At 42.4% G+C, this 23962-nt stretch overlaps 1 protein-coding gene across 2 annotated transcripts in view; it reads left to right on the top strand.

Annotated features, from left to right (window-relative positions):
- ZC3H18 (zinc finger CCCH-type containing 18) overlaps window positions 1-23962 on the top strand; it is a 55772-nt gene that overhangs the window by 5746 nt on the left and 26064 nt on the right. For both annotated transcript variants that reach the window (XM_083626238.1, XM_083626237.1), the window contains exons 2-9: window positions 4875-5512; window positions 9216-9300; window positions 11634-11788; window positions 13469-13561; window positions 15903-16060; window positions 18243-18275; window positions 18981-19107; window positions 20138-20406. In XM_083626238.1, the coding sequence (XP_083482364.1) occupies window positions 4889-5512; window positions 9216-9300; window positions 11634-11788; window positions 13469-13561; window positions 15903-16060; window positions 18243-18275; window positions 18981-19107; window positions 20138-20406 (1544 nt within the window). In that variant the 5' untranslated portion in view covers window positions 4875-4888. The remainder of the gene's footprint in view (window positions 1-4874; window positions 5513-9215; window positions 9301-11633; window positions 11789-13468; window positions 13562-15902; window positions 16061-18242; window positions 18276-18980; window positions 19108-20137; window positions 20407-23962) is intronic.

The following is a 23962-nucleotide window of genomic DNA, read 5'->3' as shown; positions in this document are numbered from 1 at the left end:
ATGAAATATAACTAGGCATTACCTTCCAGACTTACTAAAGTATCTCTGTCACATCCTCTCAAATCTTATTTGGTTTTTAAGCTGGCTGTTTCAGCTGGCCTTAGAATCAGTTATTCCAGCTCATCTTCCTCTGACTCTCTACATTTCTGTAAGCCTGTTAATGTCGACCTTAAAGTTTGGGTGTTTCAGATTGAAAACAAACTTCTGGGCCTGTCTTCAGCAGGGAATAATTTCTGAAGTAATTAAACCATTTTAAATCATAATTGGAAAATGGCCAGTACAACAAGCTTTTGGTCATAGATGTTTCTGATCTCTAGCCTTTAAGTGCTTTTGAAATGGCAAACTTATGGGTAGCTCTTACAAGCTACACTTTATTGCCCTGAGCCACAATTTAATAGGAGGCAATTAGTAGCATTCTTTAAGCTTCCTGATAACATTCTCTCAGTTGTCTTTGGGAGAACTATGTGAGCCTAGAAATGTTGGAAATTCAAATCTATCCCAAAATTTTATGTACATGTATTCTCAAAGTATTAGAGTCTAGTGAATCAAACTGTGTTAAGGGCTCCTTCAGTTAATTTTACTTTTCTTTTAAATAAGTCCTGTTTTATTCCCCCATGCTAATACATATGTGCCCTGGCATATATTACACTCTTACAGCATTCTAAAGTTAAAGATCTTTAAAGTTGGGAGTTTATTACCTACCCAGACATTCTATGTGGTACTAATATCACTTTATCTGTGACACTTTGTGTCTTATGTCTACTTTTTGAATATTAGCTATTTGTTTTTGTGCCTGTATGAAGAAGGTTGACATATACAAGCCCAAATCAAGGCTAGCTGTAGAAATTTTACACCTAGTGCTGGGAGAAACACAATAATGCTGGGCAATATGGGGGAAGGTTTTTGTTCTCTAAAGCAAGTGTTGGGTATCTCTGGTCCTCCAGTTGTTGCTGGATTGTAACTCCCATCATCTCTGACCCCATCATGCTGGCTTGGGCTGACAGGAATCCAACAACATCTAGAGGACTGCAAATTAATTACCACTTCTCTAAAGAAAATGGAATGGATTAAAAAAAACAACTTCCAAAAATGTACTGTTCCATAAAATGAATTAATTTGCTTTTTGAATGTACTCAGCACAAAAAAATGGGCTATTTCAAAGTTGTACATAATATTTTTTAAGTGATTGTCATTACGAAGCCTAAATATTACATATATATTACACATAGTCTATTTATGTTTAAGGCAGAATATATGCAGAGGGTTCTAAAGAACCCAACATGCAGCTAAATCTTCCAGTCACTTTGAAAACTCAAAGTCAACCTATCTTTCCTGAAGGCTCAGTGGTTTTGCTTGTACTCAGGATATCCATGTTCACTAGTGATAGCTAGCCTGTTGCCTTCTAGATATTTTGGACTTCTTGTGGGAATGAAGTTATATGGCTTTAGTAGAAATGTTATAAGGAATTAAGTATAAATAGATTAATAGAGTATTAAAGGAAAAAATAAGGTTAGAATATGTTAAGATAATTATAGGATAGAAAACAGGGAAGATGGAAAGAAATTGCTGAAACAATTAATAGAAGTGGAATACAAAAAGGGAGGTGTGAGGAGGTCATGGAAATAAGTGAATGAAAGATAAGATACTGAAATTGTTTGATGTGTTTTAAACTGTTTTTGTTTTGTTTTGTTAGTTTATTGTGTCAGTGTTATGTAGTGTTTTTGTATTGTATTGTATAGTTCTTTTTTCCTTTTTGTATTGTTCTTTTTTTGTAGCGTTTAAATTGTTGGAAAAGTAATAAATCTTTTTTTTTTTAAAAAAAAAGATATTTTGGACTTCCAATTACCATCAGAACCATCCAGCTTAGTCAGCTGGCTGATGGGAGTTTTAGTTCAACATCATCTGGATGGCAAAAGGTTAGGTGCTCCTGCTGTTCATGGCACACAGGTTTGGCAGTAACCAGCATCGTTGATTGGCTGTTGGCACTTGAATTGGAGTGTCATTTTTCTATCCATTACAGCCTAGTAAGGAATAGGGGGCAAAACTATTGCATTCACATGTTTTCCCCCTTTCATAAAGACCTGCAAAACACTCTTAGGGTGTTCCTTCCTATTTGCCCTTTGACTTTTGTAAGACTAATTATGTCAGCGGAAGCATAAGGGGAAAGGGTTAGAAGGGCAGAAAACAACTAGGTGTTCTAGAATTTGGCAACAACCTCCAGGTTAACTACTTCTGCACATATGTAAAGGGGCAGTGGATTCTAATTAACTCCAGCTATCTGACTGTTTGTTTGATAACTCATCCCAGAACTTTAATTTCTTCCCACCCTGTGAGGTGTGATAAGAAAAGCAATACAATGAGAGCTTCAGAGGGAAAGAGAAAAGGATGGTGCTGTTGAAATAGCAATTGCAGGAAGCCTGACTGTCACTGCTTTGCCTTCAATATTGTTCTCTCCCTTAGCTAATTGGTTAGCTAATTCTCCTTTGCGGCCGAATTATTGGCAATAGATAAATAATGGTAGAAGTGAAAGCCATGGCATTAAAATGTCAGCTTGGTCTTTCCATTGCTTGCTGTTCTGCATCATGCTTCTCACTCCAGCCGGCTGTTTGGGACCTACCAGTGGCTGATGTTGCACTCTTGCCTGCAGCCCACATCCCAAGCCTAGGAATACCATCACTCATCCATCCCCCAATTGTTGCCACTCTTGATTTTTGTTATATGCACCGTAGATGTACCCTTGTTCCTCCTCTCAGTGTACAACAATGCAAACGCAAAACGCTGGCTAAAAACTGTTAGTGAATATATAATCGGTTATGATGTCATTCAAAATACATGAAAAAGCCACTTCAAAATTATGAATATATCTCACAAAATATACAAGTAACTAGAAGTTGTTATATATATCAGAGTCAGACAAAGAATGAAACAAATCAATGAATAGCGAGGAACACCAAGCCGTCTCTCAAAGGAAGACGTCTCTCCAAAGTTTCAAAAGGAGATATCCGGAATAGTTCAACTGTTTCAGAATAAAGTCTTCATCAGCTGGAAATGGAATATAAGGCATTGCAAGCAATGAATGACAACTAAACTGAGCAACCTGCATGTAAGTTATACAGTGGTCAACTTTATATGTCCTGTGCATTTGTGCTGTAAGCATCAGCAGCTACACTATCCAGTGAGCACTGATCCACTAGCATGATCCCAACTAGTATGAATATTTCATTGATAATTATTTGGTATGTACCTCTTTATATATTTTGTTCTACTGTGTAACTTACATGCAGGTTGCTCAGTTTTGTTTGTCATTCATTGCAGTGCCTTATATTCCATTTCCAGCTGATGAAGACTTTACAGTGTTACCTTGGGTTACAGACGCTTCAGGTTACAGACTCCGCTAACCCAGAAATAGTACCTCGGGTTAAAACTTTGCTTCAGGATGCTTCAGAACAGAAATCGTGCGGTGGTGGCGCGGCGGCAGTGGGAGGCCCCATTAGCTAAAGTGGTACCTCAGGTTAAGAACGGACCTTCAGAACAAATTAAGTTCTTAACCCAAGGTACCACTGTATTCCGAAACAGGTGAACTATTCCGGATATACTGTCCTTTTGAAACTTTGGAAAGACGTCTTCCTTTGAGACTTTTGTGAGACGTCTTCCTTTGAGAGATGGCTTGGCATTCCTCGCTATTCATTGATTTCTTTGATTCTTTGACTCTGATGCATATAACAACTTGTAGTTACTTATATATTTTGTGAGATGTGTTGTATAATATATACATCATTTTGAAGTGGCTTTTTCGTATATTTTGAATGACATCATAACCGATTATATATTCACTAACAGTTATTAGCCAGCGTGTTGCATTTGCATTTTTGTAGATTGTTACATTTTGCAACACAGGGGGTTTGTGTTTGTCCTCCTGTTAGTGTACCTGTGGCTGCTGCCTTATGTCTTTAAAATTCATCTGCTCAGCCTTCTCTTGTTTAGCTGAAGAGTTTGGGGCATTAAGACCACCCACAATCCTGACAAGTGTCATAATTTTGCATCCAATTTGATACCACAAGAGTTTCTGGTGAAGTGGGCTTCTGCCACTTTAAGGTGCCACCTGTCTTTAAGGTGCCACAAGATCCTCTGTGATTTTGCTGCAACAGACTAAGACTGCTGTCCCAGAATTTTTACTGTCTAAGGGTTGTAATCTGTTCTAAGTCCTAGGGATAAAAATTCAAATGAGAACTGTGTGCATACCATTGTGTCATGAATTTACATGTCTACATTCTGAGTAAGTTTAAGAGTTATACAAATCTATTGACCTCACATTAATTATCCTTGCATGTTTTGGGCTTTCAGAAAACATGTTTTTTTTTCCTGCTGACTATGTTTAGATACGGTAGTGCTGGGGAGGAAGAAATTAGAGGAGAATAAAGGTAAGGCATGGGGAAAGAGGTTAGATGTATTGTGCAGAGGACTTGTGAAATAACTGGCTAAGTCCTTTTTAAGAGTTATGTGTGCAGAACACCTGGTGCTAGGTGCCTCCCCAACCCCAGGCAAACTGCACACATTCTCCTCCATAAGGATCAGAAGCTTGTACTTGGTAAAATGCTGTGGGCCTCACCTTTCACATACACCTACTACGGTCCACAAGTTACTGTCTTATATAATCTACTCTGTGTAACTTGGAGCAGATGAAATTCTGGTTTGAACACTTGCGGTCTTAATTGGTACTGTTAGGTAAGCAGGCCCAGTCTCTCTGCTTGGATTGTAAACTGAGGATTCATCTTTAAGGAGTATCTGTATCTGACAGCTGAGAAATGTAGGAATGCTTGAGGCTGAATGTTTACACATTATCCCATCCAGCTATTTATTTTTCTCCATTACAGACTAGCAGGCCCTGATGGATGTTTCCAAAAGCCCTGAGCAAAACCCCCGCTCTCCCGACGAAAAAGAGGAGGAAGAGGACGAGGACCAGCTGCTGTCTGATGACGAAATCCTCAAAGAGAGCGGCTCAGAAGACGATGGAGAGGACGGGCAGGGCACCACTTTGGGAGAACTCAAGGAAGATGCTGACAGAATATTGAGTCAGGAGGAGGAGGAGGAGGACGAAGAAGAAGAGAACCACTCAGGTGAAGAGGACTGCTTAAGTGAAACCAAGTCTCAGGACTCCGACAATAATGAGCAAAGCAGGGAGCTTAAGGGCTCTCTCTCTGTCAAGGAGGATGATGAAGAACAGGCAAACGACTTGGGTGATGAAGCCTCCTCAGTCACTCGGGAACTAGACGAACATGAACTGGACTATGATGAGGAGGTTCCCGAGGAGCCAAGCACCGTTGCTGCTGACGATGAGACTGACAAGGCTGGGGGAGAGGAAGAGGAAGAGGAGGAGGAAGAGAAGGTAAATGAACCACCTGAGGATGAGAAAAAATCTGGCACAAAGAGCGATGACGAAAGAGGTGGGCAGGAGCCTGTCAAAGAGAAGAAGAAAGAGGAAGACGGAGAAATTGATGATGGCGAGATTGATGTAAGTTCACCTCCTTCCCACAATCTCAGGTTTTGCCCCCAGCCAGTGTCCCTGGAAACCAGGGTTTACACAGCACTCCCTCTCCCACTTCTGTTTCCTAGACCTCCTGCATATGCAAAAGGACCTCTTGTGGGCTGTTTTCATAGGTACATTTTCAGCTAGAGGAATCCTAACATGCGTCTCACAGCACTATCATCATTGGAATCTCCAGGTGCCAGTCAATCTCATATTAGGCCATTCTTTCTAAGCACCCTCATTCAGAAATAGAAAACCTAGGAGCAAAGAGATGGAGAAGCATCTAGACAGAGCCCATGATCTTCTTTTGCAGAATCTTGGGAGGGACTTTAGTGTTGAGTTTCTTCCCCACATTCTCAGTGTATGCAGAGCTGCAGTAGCAGCAGGGGAGTTTCCCCTTTACTTTGGTTCATTCTCCTCCTGGTTCTCAGAAATAGTAAGGGACGGTCCACAACTTTGAGTTGGAGCACATACTTGGTATGTAGGAAGTGTCAAGTTTGTCCCTTGCATATTTCCAGTTGGAAGACAGACAGGCTAGGAAGGGCTTCCTTTTGCTTGTGGTCTTAGGGAAGAACCCTTAGCCAGAGTAAATCCTCTTGGGCTAGATGGACCAGTGGTGTAACTCAGAATAAGGCAGCTTCATGTGTTAACAGGATACCTAGGTTTGCATCTCCATGTAGTCTAGTGAGGCCTGTCAGCTCAAGTGAATATAATTTGACAGTTTCCTTCTATCTGCTTATTGGTGGCAGGATACTTGATTGCGGACTGTCTGAAGCATACACATAGCCTGTGCCTATTCATGTAAGCTTGGCGTTTCTGCATTATCAGTTGCCTTAAAACCTACCTGCTTCTGGAAATGGATGCCAGTCAGTCTCTTAAAAGAGAGCATAGCAGAGGCATTACTCATCCTGGAAGGGTTCTTTTTAAAATCCACTACTGAGGTTCTCTCTGATAAATGCAATACAAGGCCTGCTCTTTCATGCTATTCATATGAACATGGAAATCTGCCATATACCAAGTCAGCTATTTTGACTTTAGGCCCAGAGCCCTTTGCCATCCCTGCTGTCTGAGAATTTTTTAGGCTAGGGTCCCCAGCATGGTACCCTGCAGGTGTTGCAAGCAACAACTCCCATCAGCCCAGCCAGCATGGTGACTGGCTAAACGCTGGAAAACTTTATAAGGGGTTACAATAGATTACTAGTAGCACAAAGTGTGGCTTTTAGCTTTTGTGTTAAAATTGACACTCAAAGGAAGAGTCCTGTGTGGCATTTCAAAGAAAAAAAATCATTTCAGTTTGGTACCCTTTTCTTATGTATGTTAATGACAAAATCACAATTGACAGCCTCCTTCCCATTATGCCAGAATCTGGAATGCATGATCTCTTTCTTAACAATCCTCTGTCTTGGCTCGCTTTATGTGACTGTGTAAAATTGCCAACTAGTCTTTCCCATCCCTCAAACCATACGGGTAAATGTATTGCAAGGTATGTGATGACTCTGAATGTTTATGGCATTTATGTAACATCCTCTACTTGCTTGTAGTGCAGGACCAGTTCCCTGCATTTCAGTTCACTTACAGGTAGGTGCTTGTATAACTGCTTCCATTGAGAGTGGTGGGGCCATGGAGGGTATGTTCTTTTTCCATCAATTCTAAAGTGGGACAGAGTCAAATAACATATTTGCTAGCATTGTAATAAGGATGATAACGAGGTGTGATGAATAGGGCTAGGTGATAACTGGTTTTCAACATTGCGATGTATCATCAGCTAAACATCCCGATATACCGATATTTCACAATGTGTGGAATAAGGATGGAACTACCGTATTTTTTGCTCTATAAGACTCACTTTTTCCCTCCTAAAAAAGTAAGGAGAAATGTGTGTGCGTCTTATGGAGCGAATGCAGGCTGTGCAGCTATCCCAGAAGCCAGAACAGCAAGAGGGATTGCTGCTTTCACTGCACAGTGATCCCTCTTGCTGTTCTGGCTTCTGAGATTCAGAATTTTTTTTTCTTCTTGTTTTCATCCTCCAAAAACTAGGTGCGTCTTGTGGTCTGGTGCGTCTTATAGAGCAAAAAATACGGTGTGTAGAGGTGAACATCAGGATTGAGTGATAACTGGCTTTAAACATTGTGATATATCATCAGCTAAACATTGCAATATACCAATATATCACAATGTCTGAAATAAGGATGGAGCTATGTAGAGGCATTGGCTGGCTTCACAGTTTTCCCTGCATCGTGATTTTTGCCCATTCCTCCTCTTGTGATTCGCTGCCCCCTGCAGGAGGCAGGGAAGCGCTAAGCTGGCAGAGTTAACAGGGACTGCAGGAATTGAAAGAAGCATTGGCTGGCTTCACGGTTTTTCCCATATTGTGATCTTTGCATAGTGCACACATACACATACACCATGATTTGTGATGTATTGCCAGGTCAAAAATGAAACCAATATCACTATAGGGACTTCAAACCAGTTTTGGACAATATATCGATATATCTATTACCCAGCCCTAGTGATGAATTACTTTGTATTTACTATTTATTTATAAAATTGAATAAAATAATTAAATAAGAAACAGAAAAGCTCATCCAGCATGGCCAATGATTAAAGCTGGCATCTCTTGCATGCAGAGTATGTAGCCCACCACTGAAGTAACTTCTCCCACCTCCCCCCCCCAAAAAAAAAGATACCAGGGACACAGCTTCTGGCCTTCTGCATCTAATGCATATGCTGTACTGCTGAGCTCTGGCCCCTCATTTGGTTAAAAGCAATCTTGCTTTTACTGTCTGACTTTTCCGAGTTATTAGTTTTGAAGACTGTCATAAAGAGCACCCAGCTTTCTCTCTCCACATGTTGTGCTGTGGTGTGGCTTTTCATTTCCATTACTATGTAAGAGCTGTACCACATTGTAATTCTGCACTGCTCTTCCTGAAACGGGGAGAGTTGGATTTTGTGGCAATGAACAGTGAAATGGTTTTATTTGCTCTCTTTAAGAGCTGCTTGTAAACAGATTACCTTTGAACTTAATAGGGTGGAACCTCATCTGCATACCTGGCATCCTGCAGATCTATGACTAGGAGAAACCCAGAAATAAAATAAAGCACTTTTAATGTTCTGTGCCCAAGTGGGAGGCAGGAAGCGAGGGTGGGGAGATAAAAAAAATAAATCTGTTCCAGGTTAATTTATCATTCACCAAAGTTACCTTGTGCAAATCAAAAAGTGTCTGTACACTTGCTTTAAATCTTACAAGATTTGCTTGGAGCCCAGCTCTTGAATCTGCCATATTTTGGCAGTTTTGCAATTGGAGGAAAGGGATAGATAGCTGAGAAGAGATAGAGCTGTATGTTTAATAGTGGAAGATAACTGGCAGGTGAGACTACTCTGTAACACAGAGAAGCCCTGCCCTTGCCATTGCTGAACGTTTACAAATGTTTGACTTTTCTTAAGAGCCAAGACATAGCAGAGAAAGGAGGAAGAGAATGAAAGACTCAGTTGGACCTGTTATGGCTGGTAGAACGTGGCTCACTGTCCACCTGTTCAGGAGCAGGTGGATAGAAAGTGTTTGGCTTCACCTGTCTCCCAATGTGCAACTATTTGATTGAAGGGTAGCAAAGCAAATACTCTATTATTGGCAGCATTGCTGCTGTAGCAGCATCTGCCTTTTACATACCTGTCTCTTTATGTCTTTCAGGATGACGATCTGGAAGAGGGGGAGGTAAAAGACCCAAATGACAGGAAAGTGAGGCCGCGTCTCACCTGTCGGTTTTTCATGAAAGGTAGGAGCCATGCCCAAGTGCTCCCTCTCTCCTGGAGCTTGCAGAGGCAGCTGTCAGGACTTACCGTATTTTTCGCTCTATAACACGCACCTGACCATAACACGCACATCGTTTTTAGAGGAGGAAAACAAGGGAAAAAACATTCTGAATGAAACAGTGGATGTATCATTTTTGTGCTTCATGCTGTGGCCACAGACATGTGATCTGATGGTGAATTTGGGGTGACCCAATGCAAAAATCCTGAGAATTCCTGTGGATCCATGCTTTGTAACCACGTTTTTGCACCATTGCAGCCCCAGGCAACAGTGGGTGCGTGATTTTTCTGGTGCAGGCTGTAGCCATGGACATGCTATGTGATCTGATGGTGAATTTGGGGTGACCGAATGCAAAGATCCTGAGGATCCCTGTGGATCCATGCTTTGTAACCACATTTTTGCACCATTGCAGCCCCAGGCAACAGTGGGTGCATGATTTTTTTGGTGCAGGCTGTAGCCATGGACATGCTATGTGATCTGATGGTGAATTTGGGGTGACCCAATGCAAAGATCCTGAGGATCCATGTGGATCTATGCTTTGTAACCACATTTTAAATGGGGAGCGAAGGAAAAACAAAGAAGGGACATGAGGTGGTGTGCAGAGAAGCAGCTGGCTAAGAATGCAGGAGAGGGATTTAACGGGAGGGAGAAAAGAAAGGCAAACGTTTCCCCCCACCCCAGCCATTTCTCTCTCTCTCTCTCTCTCTCTCTCTCTCTCTCTCTCTCCCTCCCTCCCACCCTCTCTCTCTCTCCCTCTCCCCCAGCAGCACCGGAGCACAGAGAGGAAATAGAAGGAACACAGTCTGCTTTCCTCTCTGCTTGCCTGGAGGGGAGGGGCTTTCCCTGCTCTTTGTTCCGTTTCAGCAAACACAGCAAGGAAACAGAGGAGGGTGGGCAGTAAGACCCTGAGGCAGAATGCAGGAAAGCAGTCAGATTTCCCTTCTCCGTGAAGCGCGATTTGATTTTTGCCTGATTTTTCGGCTCCAGGGACCACACATTCGCTCAATAACACGCACAGACATTTCCCCTTCCTTTTTAGGAGAAAAAATCTGCGTGTTATAGAGGGAAAAATACGGTACTGCCTCTGCCATCCTGCCTCCCGAGACTTGTGGCTTCTGAACATAGTGCATTATCCAGGTTTATTTCTGTATGTTATCGAGTCACATCAGATCAAACGTTCTCAAATGTTGTCACAGCAAGCATCACAAAAGGCCTTCGTAAGAGGGAATCTTTTGGGATCAGACCCTGGCAGGGCCACTTGGTATGTTTGTAGCAGTGACCACTCAGATATTTGGGATAGCCAGAAGCTGAGCACGAGGAAAGAACCCACATCTATGGTCTTTAGTATTCCAATACATCCTGCATTTGAATTCAGTAATTATGACTCAGAAGCCATTTTTTATTATATCTGGATCTCAAGTTCCACCATCATGGCTACAGTGGGTGGCAGTCAGATTTCCCATGGCCTTTTAAAATATATGTTTAATTGGTTGGCTTTAACGTTGTTTGACAATAAAAACAAGGACATTAAAAATGCATGTCATTTCCAGTCTTAAATAGAAACTAAAGAAATCCTATGTGTTTTACTTGATTAATTAGTTATTTAAATTGGAACCTGGATAAATATATTTCTGAAGTAAGAAGCAGACTTGCTTTGTTTTTAGGTGGTGGAGAGAGATGCTTGTGTTGAGGTAGGCATCCTTGTAAAAGAGGCATTTATTTTGCATACAAAAGACTTTCAAGATGGTACTTCAAGATGGTACTTTCCATTCGTGATTTTTATAAGTACTTTGTGCTAAAAATTGTTTCATTAAAAATGTTTAGTTAATTAAAAATGCCTTTGCGATTAATCAATGGCACATTTTAAGTTGCTCGGAAGGTTTTTAATTGATTGAACAATTCTGAGATAACTTGTTTAAGCTAACCACCTTCCAGGTTCGGGGGGGGGGATTAGATGGACACTTATATGGCAATGGAAAGAAGAGCTTCTCCTGGCACTTGGGTCAAAGATACAAATCTCTCTCTGAGCTCTGCTAGGTTTTAATAAAAGCTGTTCACCAAAGTTCTCTTAGGACCTGGCCAATTCATAAAGAAGCAGCAACCAAGAAATAAAATGTAAAGCATTAGCAGTGCATTTCTCCTTTGATGAATGCTTTGCCTTCTTTTTTCTTTTTCTTTTTCAAGTGATTTGAACATCTCTGCAAAGATATACATATGCTCTAGTCACTTTTTTGTGTGTTTTTTTACTGTTTCCATTCATGGAGATTTTAAATCTTCTGTGTGCTTTCCCCACCATAGGGCATTGTACTTGGGGTATGAACTGCCGGTTCATACATCCTGGTGTAAATGACAAAGGAAACTACTCTTTGATCTCCAAGCCAGATCCTTTCTCTCCAAATGGCGCACCACCCATTGGCCCTGGGCCTCACCCTCTGATGCCAGCCAATCCTTGGGTATGGTACTATTACTTTTTTAATATATTATCATTCATGGTGTAAATTAAAATGCCAAGAGGTTGACCAGGCTACACTGCATTGGAAGATATGCAAACACTGGAGCAAGTGGGGAGTATCAAGTTGGCATTTCCATGTTCTACACCTTTTCTTGTGTTTGTCTGTTGATGCTTGCAGAAATCGTGGGTGGGTGAGATGGGGACTGTGCTGTCCCTCTGGGTTATGTGCAAGCTTCAGCACCTTTTTGTTTGGCCTGTGGATTCTTATTTTAGAAAATCTCAGCTCTCGTGTTCCAAAAGCAGTGGTTCACTTAGTCCTATACTGTCAGCCCTGGTTTGATTGGCCAAAAACCCCACACCAACCAGCCTCTGGTAGCAAGGGCTCATTTTCAGCCCCATTATTTGAGATCACTTAGTTGTGCATGTACAGTACCATGTTTGTGTGTGTAACAACCTCAAATTCTGACGCCACATGCATTGCCACTGAGCCACAACTTTAAAGCCACTTGCTTATAAGCATGGTCATAAGAGCATAAGAGTAGCCTGATTGCTGGATCAGGCCAGAGGCCCAGCTGGTCCAACATCCTGTTTTCACAGTGGACAAGCAGATACTCCAATGGGAAGCTCACAAGCTGAGTGTAAGAGTCCTCAGGTGTGTTACCTGGCAACTGCTGCTCAAGAAACATACTGCCTCCAACAGTAGAGGTTGCAAATAAAGTGATCTCTAAGCATGATGATTTATTTCCTAAAGCAGAGCTGGCTAACCTGTGGCCCTCCAGATGTTATTAGTCTAAAACTCCCTCCATCCCTGCCCACTGGCTATGCTTGCTGGGACTGATGAGAGTCCAACAATGTCTAGAAGGCCACAGTTTCCCCATCCCCATCCCTGAAAACCCAGACAGTGGGGGGCGGGGGCTAGCTTTATGTTTGAATCTTTGAATCTTGTTGATGTATCTGATTTTGAATGTTGTAATAAGTGGACTGCAAGACTCTGCATGGAGGTTGGGGGCTGCAGTCCTTCCTTACATTTTAAGATTGTTTTCCAGTAAGAAGCTTCATTAAAAGCCCCTTCACCCCTTTTCCAGATCATGCCTGTTTTTCCCTTGAAAACCCAATTTCCTTCATCAAAACTCTTTCATGCAAAGAGTTATGCATGTTAAGATTCTTGGAACACAACCTTCTGGCCAGATTTCATGGAAGATACACAACTCTCCTTGTGTTGAGAGAGTGCAGCTGCCATGTGAAGGAACATTCTCTTAATTTTGCTGAAATCCTAAAGCAAACCAGTATGAGTAGTCAGTAAACATGCACATTTGGAGCAAGAAGCTCTCCTGGGTTATTTGTAAAGGCATACATTTTTCCTGTCATTAGCTTTCTAAGATGTTTCATTTTCATGTGCAAATACTGCCAATACGTAAAGGACTAAAGTTAAAACAAAAACCTTTTAAAGATTTCTCCTTTCCCTTGGAGAAGGCAGAGACTTTGAGATAAAGCATTCTCTAAGATAGGACAGTCCAATTTCTTATTATTCTTTAAAAATAAATATTTTTACGCCCTTGGGCAAATTCATTTAACTTCCCTGAGCAGAACAGAAGCAATGGGCCGGGAGAAAGGGAAAGAGGGCCTAATGAAAATGTGTGTCACCTCATTCTGGAACCATCCTCTTCTCTTTTCTTAAAAGGGAGCCCCTGTAGTTGATGAAATATTGCCACCTCCGCCTCCAGACCCTCCAGCAGAAAGTGCTTGGGAACGGGGACTCCGCCATGCGAAAGAGGTAAAGCAGCTGTCTGGGGACAAACAGGAAAAATACATATGAATCAAGAGCATGTACTAGGCTGCTGTTCACAGGTATTCAGAATCTCCTCCAAATCAACACTTGGATAATTAGGAATGAGTAGGCATGAGCCTTGGGATTGTCTGCTCATGCGGAAGGGGAGGAAACGGGAGGCTTCTGATGGTGGCATTTCCCCCATTCAGACAAAAAGGGAAACTCTGCTCTGCTCTGCTCTTTCTGGCGACTAGTGACCTAAAGTGTCTCACCTCTGGAGGAGTAAAGAGAGCATGTAAGCGCAAGGCTCTCACTTGCTTGTTCTCATTATGTTGGAATTGGGGCCCTAGAGATAGGCAATTGATCTGCCTTGCTAAGGAGTATCTGCTCTTGACTTGAGTCGCTCTTCAAGTTATTCAGCAGTGATATATCTACACACACACGGCTCTGCTGCTTGAGGTTCTATGATGGAAGATTGCACCACTTTAAAGTTCACCCCTTTAGTGTTTGCATCTCATGCAAAACACGTGCTCTGCCAGTGAACAGTATATTGCCCTTTCTTATAGTAAGCAAATTGTTTCCTCAGTGACCATGTGCTGTGCAATCTTATCTCTCTCTCAAATTTTGGGCAAGTTCCCTAGGAAACCCTCTTTAAATATTGAGTTGAACAACAAAAGTGTGTGTTTTTCTTGAAAAGGCTGAGATTGCCACGCAGGTTACTCTTCAAAACACAAAAGCAAAAGCTGCGTTCACTGTGACTTATGCATGACAGCACGTGATAAGGCCACCAAGAGCCCGCATGGCTGTGTCAAGAGTTTTCCATACCCAGTTCCATTATTGTACTCCAGATGATGAGACTTATTTTTATACATATAAATGAAATTGGTAAGAGTGGACTGCTACAACCTCTTTGTTTACTCAGGCCTTTAGTTAATAAGAGTTGTCTCCTGCAACGGTGCTCGTCTTTTACTCAAGTAAAAGTATTTAGTGTTTAGTATGGCTTTAAAATTTTCTGTTTTTAAATTGCTTTTGTTGTATTTTACATTCCTGAATCACCTTAAGACTTTTTATTTTGTATAAAGCAACTGATAAATGTAATAAATTATAATAGTAATAATCTGTCAGGAGTGCTCTGATGGTGTTTCCTGCTTGGCAGGGGGTTGGACTCGATGGCCCTTGTGGTCTCTTCCAACTCTATGATTCTATGATTCTATGATCTGAATCTCTGGAGCCTGTTAAAAGCAGCTAGCAACACAGTGAAGAAATAATAATAATAATAATAATAATAATAATAATAATTTTATTTATTTATTTTACCCCACCCTTCTGGCTGGGTTTCCCCATTCCAAGATGGTGCTTTTTAAAATCATCATTATTATCATTCTCAAACAAACAGAAGGATACCAAGCATTCTTGGTATATCAGTTTGTATCCAAAATGCTTCATTTCCATTCTTGGTGATGTTTGTTGCAGTGAGTGGCTGTGAAAAAAGCAAGGCTAAAACAACAAATAAAGACCAAGCACATTTTTAAAATCCTGTTTCAGTGGCTACTTTTACTTTGAAGAAAACCTGTCCCAATCTGGATTGGGGTCTTGCACTTGTTTCCTTCCAAAAATATATTCTTTACCTTGACCCTGGCTGCTCTCTGCCTCTGAAGGTGCTATTTGCAGTAAACCAGTCCTTCCTGACCTGATGCCCTCTAGATCTTTTTCACTACATCTCCCATGCAATGCTGGCTGGGCTGATGGGACTTACAGTCTCTTAAAGCATTTGACAGGCACCAGGGTTGGGAAGGCTTCAGTAAATAGCAAAGGCCAGTGTTCTTTAGGAAATGAATAGTGCTCATTTCCAGTTGGGAGATGGCAGCTGCTTTTATTCCAAAAGAATAAAAAGTGACACCTTTTCAAAACAAAAGGAAACGGCTTAAGCTTTTGAAAAAGTGTGTTTGTTTAGCTCAGCCTTAACGTGTGCTCTGGGATTCTGTCATTATGATTCTAAAAAACAAAGAAACACAGAGAATTAAATGTTACCTCAAAATTGTAGTGTGTTTTAAAATATGATCCACTTTTTAAAAAAAAAAACAAAACAAAACTAGGTAGTAGTTGATATTTGAAAAGATGAGAAATAAATTGTTGGGATATTAGCACTTCTGCAGTGGGTCATTAAGCCACAGAATGGGATTTATTGCCTCTGCTCTAGGACAGCCCTTGCCAACATGGTGCTTGACAGGTGTTTGGGGGCCAACCAGTTTCGGGCCGATACACACTGTAGTCCAAAACATCTGGAGGGCACCAGGCTGGCAAAGGCTGTTCTAGACGGACGACTCCTTACCTCTCGCCCACTTAGGTGTTAAAGAAGGCCACAATGAGGAAGGAGCAGGAGCCTGACTTTGAGGAGAAACGGTTCACGGTGACCATCGGAGAGGACGAGCGCGAGTTTGACAAAGAGAATGAATTTTTCCGGGACTGGAACTATCGTATCACTCGGGATGTTCGGGACTCGACGTAAGACGCAACTGTCTAATTCTGTCTGGTGGCAGGAATGCGGACTTGAGCAGGCTGGCTTCTGTGGATCTGACTGCAGTCCTCCAGAGGGCAGTGTTGGCTTATCCAGCACTCTGTTGTGTTGTTCAGTAGCAACACACACTTGCTCTCATCGCTTCAAGAGCCCTTCCTTGGTATTCAAGGGGGGCTCTTCTCCTCTGTGCAACACTCTTCTCCATATAGAGGGGCACACGAGAAGTGTGATAGCTATATTTCTTTCCAACAATTGTCTTCTGTTTACAGCCCAACTGAAAACAGTCACACAAGCCTGCCTTTTCCTGGTGCGCTATGTTGCTAAGGCAGTCATGACCTCCTGCTCTTGCCCCAATGCAATTCCCAGTATCATCCCAGCTTCATGCTTCTAATACTTAAAGGGTTTTTTAAACATTATTGTGTTGCAAGGTGGGCCCCATCATTTGCAAAAAGTAGGTCAAGCAGGCTTCTCTGGCGATCCAGCAGCCGTGAGTGGGCTGTTGTGTACGGATCACAGTCCTGGTTGGCATGACAGCTGATCCCAGCCTTCATGAGTCACCCCAATGGATCACTAGCTCACAAAGCTTAACCTACTTAGTACAGGCAGTGCATTGAGTAAAGGGAGCCTAGGTGGATAGAGAGACCTTCCATTTCTAGCATAATGAATGATGCCCTCCAGACAGGGAGATGTCTCTTCCCTGCTTCCTCAGTTGCATCACACACAAGTGCTAAATTTGGTATCATCATATTTTAAATCAAGGTTCTGGTCCATATGGTTGTGAAAAGAAACTTGGAAACAGTTACTGTGAAACCTTGTTGAGCAGGGCTGCAAGTGGGTCATGTTGGCTGTTGGGGGAGCTTTGGGGTTCAGTGTAAAATGAGTTCTACAAAGATGCACCTTTTTGATCTTTTGTTCAGGATGCAGAATTCAGCTTTTCTTTGCACGTAGTTTTTGCACAACACTGAAAAAAGGCAGGTTTCCATTACGGAAAAGGGTTCTGACCCTATATTTTTGGACTGAAAGTTTTCTCTTTCTAAAACAGCATGGATATAATACCAGTCAAACTGAGTGCTTGCTGTTAGTTCATGTGCTCTTGAGGCAGGTAAAATTAGGATGTTAATTAATATACTCCCCCAAGGATGGAGAACCTTCAACCCACAGGTCCAATTAGGCCCACCAGGCCTTCTCATTTGGCCTTCCAGGCTGTTTTGGGCAAGCCATGCCCCTATATGACATCAGCTGAGAGGCAAGAAAATAAGTGGCTGGGCCAAAGGGGATTTGCAGGCACCACTAAGCATTTTTTCAGTGAAGACAAAACAGCTCACCTGACATCATTGTGCTATTGAGTGATTGACAGGGGATGCCCACCCCCAGGTGTGAAGACCCACACAAAAAGAAAAAAATAGGAAAACCTCTCCTCCCCCCCATTTGAAAAAAATGTTACATTAGGAAGTGTTTTCTTTTGGAATGATGTGATGAATGTTTAAGATAAAGCATCTTTTTGCTGGCCTTTGACAGCTGAGATGTGTGTTTTCAGGGTCCACCCTATTCCCATTACTATGATCTGTTTCAACTGTTTTAAATTTTGGTGCTTAAATTCTTTCAACCTGCCCTGGGACCCGCTGGTAATAAATTTTATGATTACAGTGCTAAACAGTTTTCAGTGCCTTTAGTTTCCCACTCAAAATGGAAAAAAATAATAGGAAACTGTATGTAAGTGAGTCATCATGTCTTAAAATATTAGCAAATATTCCAACACAACGAAATTCCAAATAAAGATTTGAATTTAATCATTGAAGCCACATTTTAATATGTATTATTGATCCCCTCTCTCCAATCAGATAGTTTACTTTTGGCTAAAGGTGGAAAAAGAACCTTTGAGATTTATATAGCACATAAAATTAACACAAATATGCATCTTTGTCTATAGTTTTTGATTGCTAAATAGGTCAAATGTACTAAATCCAACCTCAGTTTAGAGCACCGAAAAAATTTCCAGTTCAAAATTTTCTAGAAGACTCGCATCACTGCCCTTCCCCTAAGAGTTATTTTTTTTACAAAACAATTTTAACATGCATTGAGAATGGCTTGTGATGTGTGAAGATGGCTGAGAGCTTCATAAATCTCCTCTTTTTTCCCTCCTCCCTTCGGTTTCTTGAAAAACTCCAGTGAGGTGGACATCAAAGAGAACGCTAACTATGGGTAAGCAGTCCCTAATCTCTGTTGTGCTTACAGCTGGCCCGTGTTGCTTTCATTTTGATCCCTTGCAATTCTTTGAAATTCTTCGGTCAATACCAGCTGCTGCGTAAGGCTTGGCTTCCAGTTGACCAAATCTTAACTTGGTGCATTCAGGTGTGGAGGCTTCCAGGTGCTGGCAGCGTCTCATGAAAGTCTATAGTAACTGCAGCATTCCTAAATAACGAAATGCATATTGACATCTGTTCAGCGGTATGCATTTTCTGATGACATCCTCAGAAGGAAGGTCATCAAGTAAAACCACAGCCATGGTTGTGGTGAAGTCCCCTCTATGCCCCAATATCTTAATTTACCAAACTTGCAGAGGCTTCACCTCTTCTCCCTTGACCAGAGCCCTCACAGCTTTCTGAGCTTTCCGTGGTTGAGGAGGGCCCAGCTCCAGCTGCTATCTTACGTTGTGATGCTAGGCATGCACACCTGTGCCTGTTTGTGTTGGGGGGTTTTTAAAGACACTGGGTGGATATAAACATGGTTGCTGCCATGTTTGGTGATAAGAGGTCACTCTTTAAAATAAAATTTAAAATATTTATTAGATAGCACATGTTGTGTGCTAAATGTGGCATGGGAGTCAGTTCTTTCTTTTAAGCAGTGATGGCAATAACAGTAGTTTTGTTTCATTTGAATGTTTACCCTCTCTTGATTCCTCTGCAGGCTTGACCCTTATGCGGATCCTTATTATGATTATGATATAGAACGCTTCTGGCGAGGCGGGCAGTATGAGAACTTCAGAGTACAGTACACAGACCCAGATCCGTACCGGAACTACAGATTGAGTAAGGTAGGTAAATGCATCCACTTCTCACAAGCTGAGCTTTTATTCTGCAGTAGGTTGATCCAGACACTTTAGCCCAAGTCATTGACCCAGTTCCTGTGTTACCTGAGTGCCGTGTTCACAGCTTTAGTGTGTGCATCTCGTGTTGTTCCAGTAACATTTAATAATAATTTTAAAAAATTATTTGTACCCCGGCCAGAGCCGGGCTCAGGGCTGCTAATATCATAAAACTAACACAGTATACAAAGAACATAAGAACATAAAAACATAAAAACAAGCAATCAGTTAATCAAAATACATCTTAAAATTAGTTCAGAGCAAATTAAAATCTGGACAGATGGCAGTCCATGGTTAAAATTGAGAGTGGTTAATATTCTCCAGGCCAACTGTTACCACCAGTAACAGGACCTGTGAGCGAGCTAGGAGGCCTCTTTAATGCTTGTTCTTATACAGAAAGAAAAGAATCAGACTGAACCCCGACCAAAGGCCTGGCAGAACAGCTCCGTCTTGCAGGCCCTGCGGAAAGATGTCAAATCCCGCAGGGCCCTGGTCTATTGTGAGAGAGCATTCCACCAGGCCAGGGCCATAGCCAAAAAGGCCCTAGCTCTTGTCGAGGCCAGTCTAATCTCCCTGGGGCCTGGGATCTTCAGGATGTTATTATTTGCAGACCTTAAGGTCCTCCGTGGGGCATACCAGGAGAGGCGGTCCCGTAGGTATGAGGGTCCTAGGCTGTGTTGAGAATTGGAATCATCAGTCCTTGCTGCTGACATGGGGAGCAACCAGCTCATGGAAGCCTCTTGTGTGGTTTCTTTGTTTCATGCTGGGAGGGATACAACCACACTGCTCAAGTAACTCAAGATCTGGCCCTCCTTGCAGAGAGAAACCATTGGAATAAAGGTTATCTCAAGGATTCCATCACGGCATGTGTGGCTAGTTGGGGGTGGGGGGAATTAAATGCCATGTTAGATTATTGAAGGAACAGCATATGAACATGTGGGTCAAAACTCCTAACGCAACTTAACCATTATTTTACAAGGAAAGGGAAAGAGAGAGGGAGAGGGAGAACAGGCAGCGCGAGCGAGAACGCGAGAGGGAGAGAGAGCGTGAACGGGAGCGGCGGCAGAGGGAACGGGAGCGCGAGAGAGAACGGGAGCGTGACAAGGAGCGCCAGAAAAGAAAAGAGGAATGGGAAAGAGAGAGGGAGCGCATCAAAAGAGACGAGAAGGACCGGCAGCACCGGGACCGAGAGCGAGAGCGGGAGAAGGAGAAGGAGAAGCCAAAACCACGATCGCCACAGCCACCAAGGTACAGGCTATACTTTTTTCATGCTGTTGATGATGTGGCAGAGAAGGGTGTGAGGAGGTTTAGTCCCTGCTGGCTGGCTGGCTGGCAACTCCGAGAAGCTGATGTTTTACAACGGCATGAGACAGCATGTCGAGGGAAACTGTTTCTCACGTTGGTTTCCATTCGCTCTTTATGTGGGAGAGCAAAGGAAATTGGGTGGCAAATTATTCGCTCACATCAAACAGAAGCAAAATGTGTTGTGTGTTAGATTCAGACATGTTCTTTGAAGATTTTGCACTGTAGAAAGTCTGGAATCTATGTAAGCAGCGTGTTTTACGATGTGAAATCTGTCAGAATGGAGCCTCATGAGAGACTCCCTGCTCCATTTATTATTATTTTTAAAGTGAGCAGGTAGCCATTTTGGCTTCTGCTTTCTTTCTCAGTAGCTTTGGGTTTGGGTTCACAAGCAGCATCTGGTTTCTTACTGTCTACGTTTAAGCCTCTCTTTTTTGCTCTTGGACTCCATGCATGAACTGGCACTTCTGTTTCTTTTATACATTGATTGTTAATCACCTTAAACTACTAGAGAGGTAGTCTGGTGCTAACTGAGCTTCTCCCATCTGCTCTCCCATGTCTCCATTCCAAGGCTACTGGTCCTTTTTTCCAAGCTCTTAATAACCACTTAGCCCCATTAGTGATGTTAAATTCTTGAGAATAATCTTTTGGAGAATATTCTCAAGAATATTCTCGATTAATGAGAATATTAGAGAGTTTTAATTTAAAATAGGAGACTATTCATTTTAATGCATTGAAAATGATATAATTTTAATGCATTGAAAATGATATAATTAGTTAATATACATGTTTATTCATGGGTAAACTTGTTCAGATGGCAACCAAAAACTGTACAGATACTTTTATTTAGTGGGGCAATGCAGTGAATTCATGTTCTTTGTTTTAGTAAAGGAACCACAGTGAAAATATATAAGCACAAGCCCACTTGTCACTTGCAAGTATCAAATTAAAAAATAAAACATGTTTTATAGTTAAAGTTAAACCATTCCAAGGTGATGGCAACAGTAATTGTCATGTTAAGGTTTGGTATAAGGAAACTCAGTAGTTAAATCATATATTATTCTTCCATTAGAACATGTACATGTTATAAGACAAGTTAAAAAATACACTTGGCATGTTAAGGTTTGATACAAGTAAATTCAGTAATAGGCTATCTTGTTCTTCTAATAGCTCTAACAATAACTGTTTTGGTGACTCAAACACAGCTTGATAAACAAAACTATATATATGCAAACATACCAAAAAGAAGCCATTAATATTAAATATATTATCATTATATGATAATATATTTCAGTATGTCAGTCTCTGGTAAATGGCACCTTATACCATTGAATAGCACTGCAAAAACCAGTTACTGACACTAAATAAAAATATAGAAATGTCAGCTGTTTAAATCAAGGCCACCTCACATGCTGTTACACATAATTGTATAGGCCTAGGTACTTTAAGTGTATAAAGCATTAAAGCTACTTTCTGTAAAAAAAAATATATATCACACTGTATGGCCACGGGTATAGAATTGCTAAGAATAAGGTCACACCAAAATAGAAAAAAGGCTACTAAATATAGTTGAAATACATACAAATTCAAATGTTCATCAAATTAAATGAATAGCATTTTTAAAACTAAAAAAAAAAAATGTTTTCTGTAGCTCACATTTCAGAACTGCCAGTGGTGAATGACACAATGCCCAGTAATGTAACTGGATAAAAAAAATCAGTATTCATTACCGTATTTTTCGCTCTATAGGACGCACTTTTTCCCCTTCAAAAATGAAGGGGAAATGTGTGTGCGTCCTATGGAGCGAAGACGCCATAGCCCTGCGACCCTCTCCCGGCTGGAGAGGTGACGCGCGCCTATGGCAGGAGCCTCCATAGGCGCGCGTCACCTCTCCACCCGGGAGAGCGCGCGCGGGGCTAAAGCAGCCCCCCGCGACCCTCTCCCGGCTGGAGAGGTGACGCGCGCCTATGGCAGGAGCCTCCATAGGCGCGCGTCACCTCTCCACCCGGGAGAGCGCGCGCGGGGCTAAAGCAGCCCCCCGCGACCCTCTCCCGGCTGGAGAGGTGACGCGCGCCCATGGCAGGAACCTCCATAGGCGCGCGTCACCTCTCCACCCGGGAGAGCGCGCGCGGGGCTAAAGCACCCCCCGCGACCCTCCCCCGGCTGGAGAGGTGACGCGCGCCTATGGCAGGAGCCTCCATAGGCATGCGTCACCTCTCCACCCGGGAGAGCGCGCGAGGGGCTAAAGAAGCCATAGCCCCGCGACCCTCTCCCAGCTGGAGAAGTGACGCGTGACTATGGCAGCAGCCTCTCCGCTGCGCCTTTCCGCTGCTCCCTGACCTGCTCTTTGGGGCTGGTGGTGGGCTTCCCCCCGCCAGCCCCAAAGCGCAGGTCGAAAGGAACCTGAAGCCTGGAGAGCGAGAGGGGTCGGTGCGCACCGATCCCTCTCGCTCTCCAGGCTTCCAAGGTAGCCGCCTGAACACACCTTAAACGGCACCTTGTTTTAGAGCGGGAAAACAAGAGGGGGGAAATTCTCCCACTCTCTGCGCAGCGCCTCCTGCCACTTCGCTGAAGGGGCGCTGGGCAGAGAGCGGAATAATTTTTTTCCCTTGTTCTCCCCCCTCTAAAACAAGGTGCGTCCTATTGTCCGGTGCGTCCTATGGTGCGAAAAATACGGTGCTTACACTGGCAGTATCACAGCTTGACGTATTTACTAGATTTTTTAAATGTGGGTTGTAAAACTGGCTCTTACATTAGAATTTACAGTTTGTGGAGAATATTCTCTGGAGAATTTTCTAGCAGAGAATATTCTCACCTCACATCAGTAAGCCTCATTCTCCTACCCCCACTTCTTCCTCTTTCCACTCCAGTTCTTGGCAATAAACTACTACTACTAATACTACTACTACTACTACTACTAATACTAATACTAATACTAATACTAATACTAATACTAATACTACTACTAATAATAATAATTTATTATTTATACCCCGCCCATCTGGCTGGGCTTCCCAAGCCACATAGACCAGATTATGCAAAGTTAGTAACTTGCATATTTTTGTGCACAGAATTTGGGTTCCTTTTGGCACTGAGTTCAGTTAGGGGTTCATTTGGTGTGTATGCAGCCCTCAGCAGAATAAGAGGTGGTAGGAGAGAAGGCAAAGGGAAGTGCCTGCTCATCCAAAAGAGGGCACTCCTTGTATAGTGGCCTCTGGCTGAAGTTTGGGGAACTTGTAACCCTCCAGATGTTATTGGATTCCCATCAGCACGACTCAGCATAGCAAATGATGGTCAGAGATTGGAGAGGGGTCAAATCCAGCAACATCAGCAGATCCACATGTTTCTCACCCCTGCTGAAGATTTTATTTCTTAAACTTGGCTGGCGAGTATTTTTTTAGGAGTTCCCTCCCCCTTTCTGCAGTTCATTTACCTAACTTACAGTTATTATATGAGAATGGGGACCAGGTCACAAACCTGCCCCCAACATATAACCTTTGTT

This window comes from Podarcis filfolensis (genome assembly GCF_964270895.1).
Source record: "Podarcis filfolensis genome assembly, chromosome: 8".
Taxonomy (NCBI): domain Eukaryota; kingdom Metazoa; phylum Chordata; class Lepidosauria; order Squamata; family Lacertidae; genus Podarcis; species Podarcis filfolensis.
This window is presented reverse-complemented; position numbering and strand designations above follow the sequence as displayed.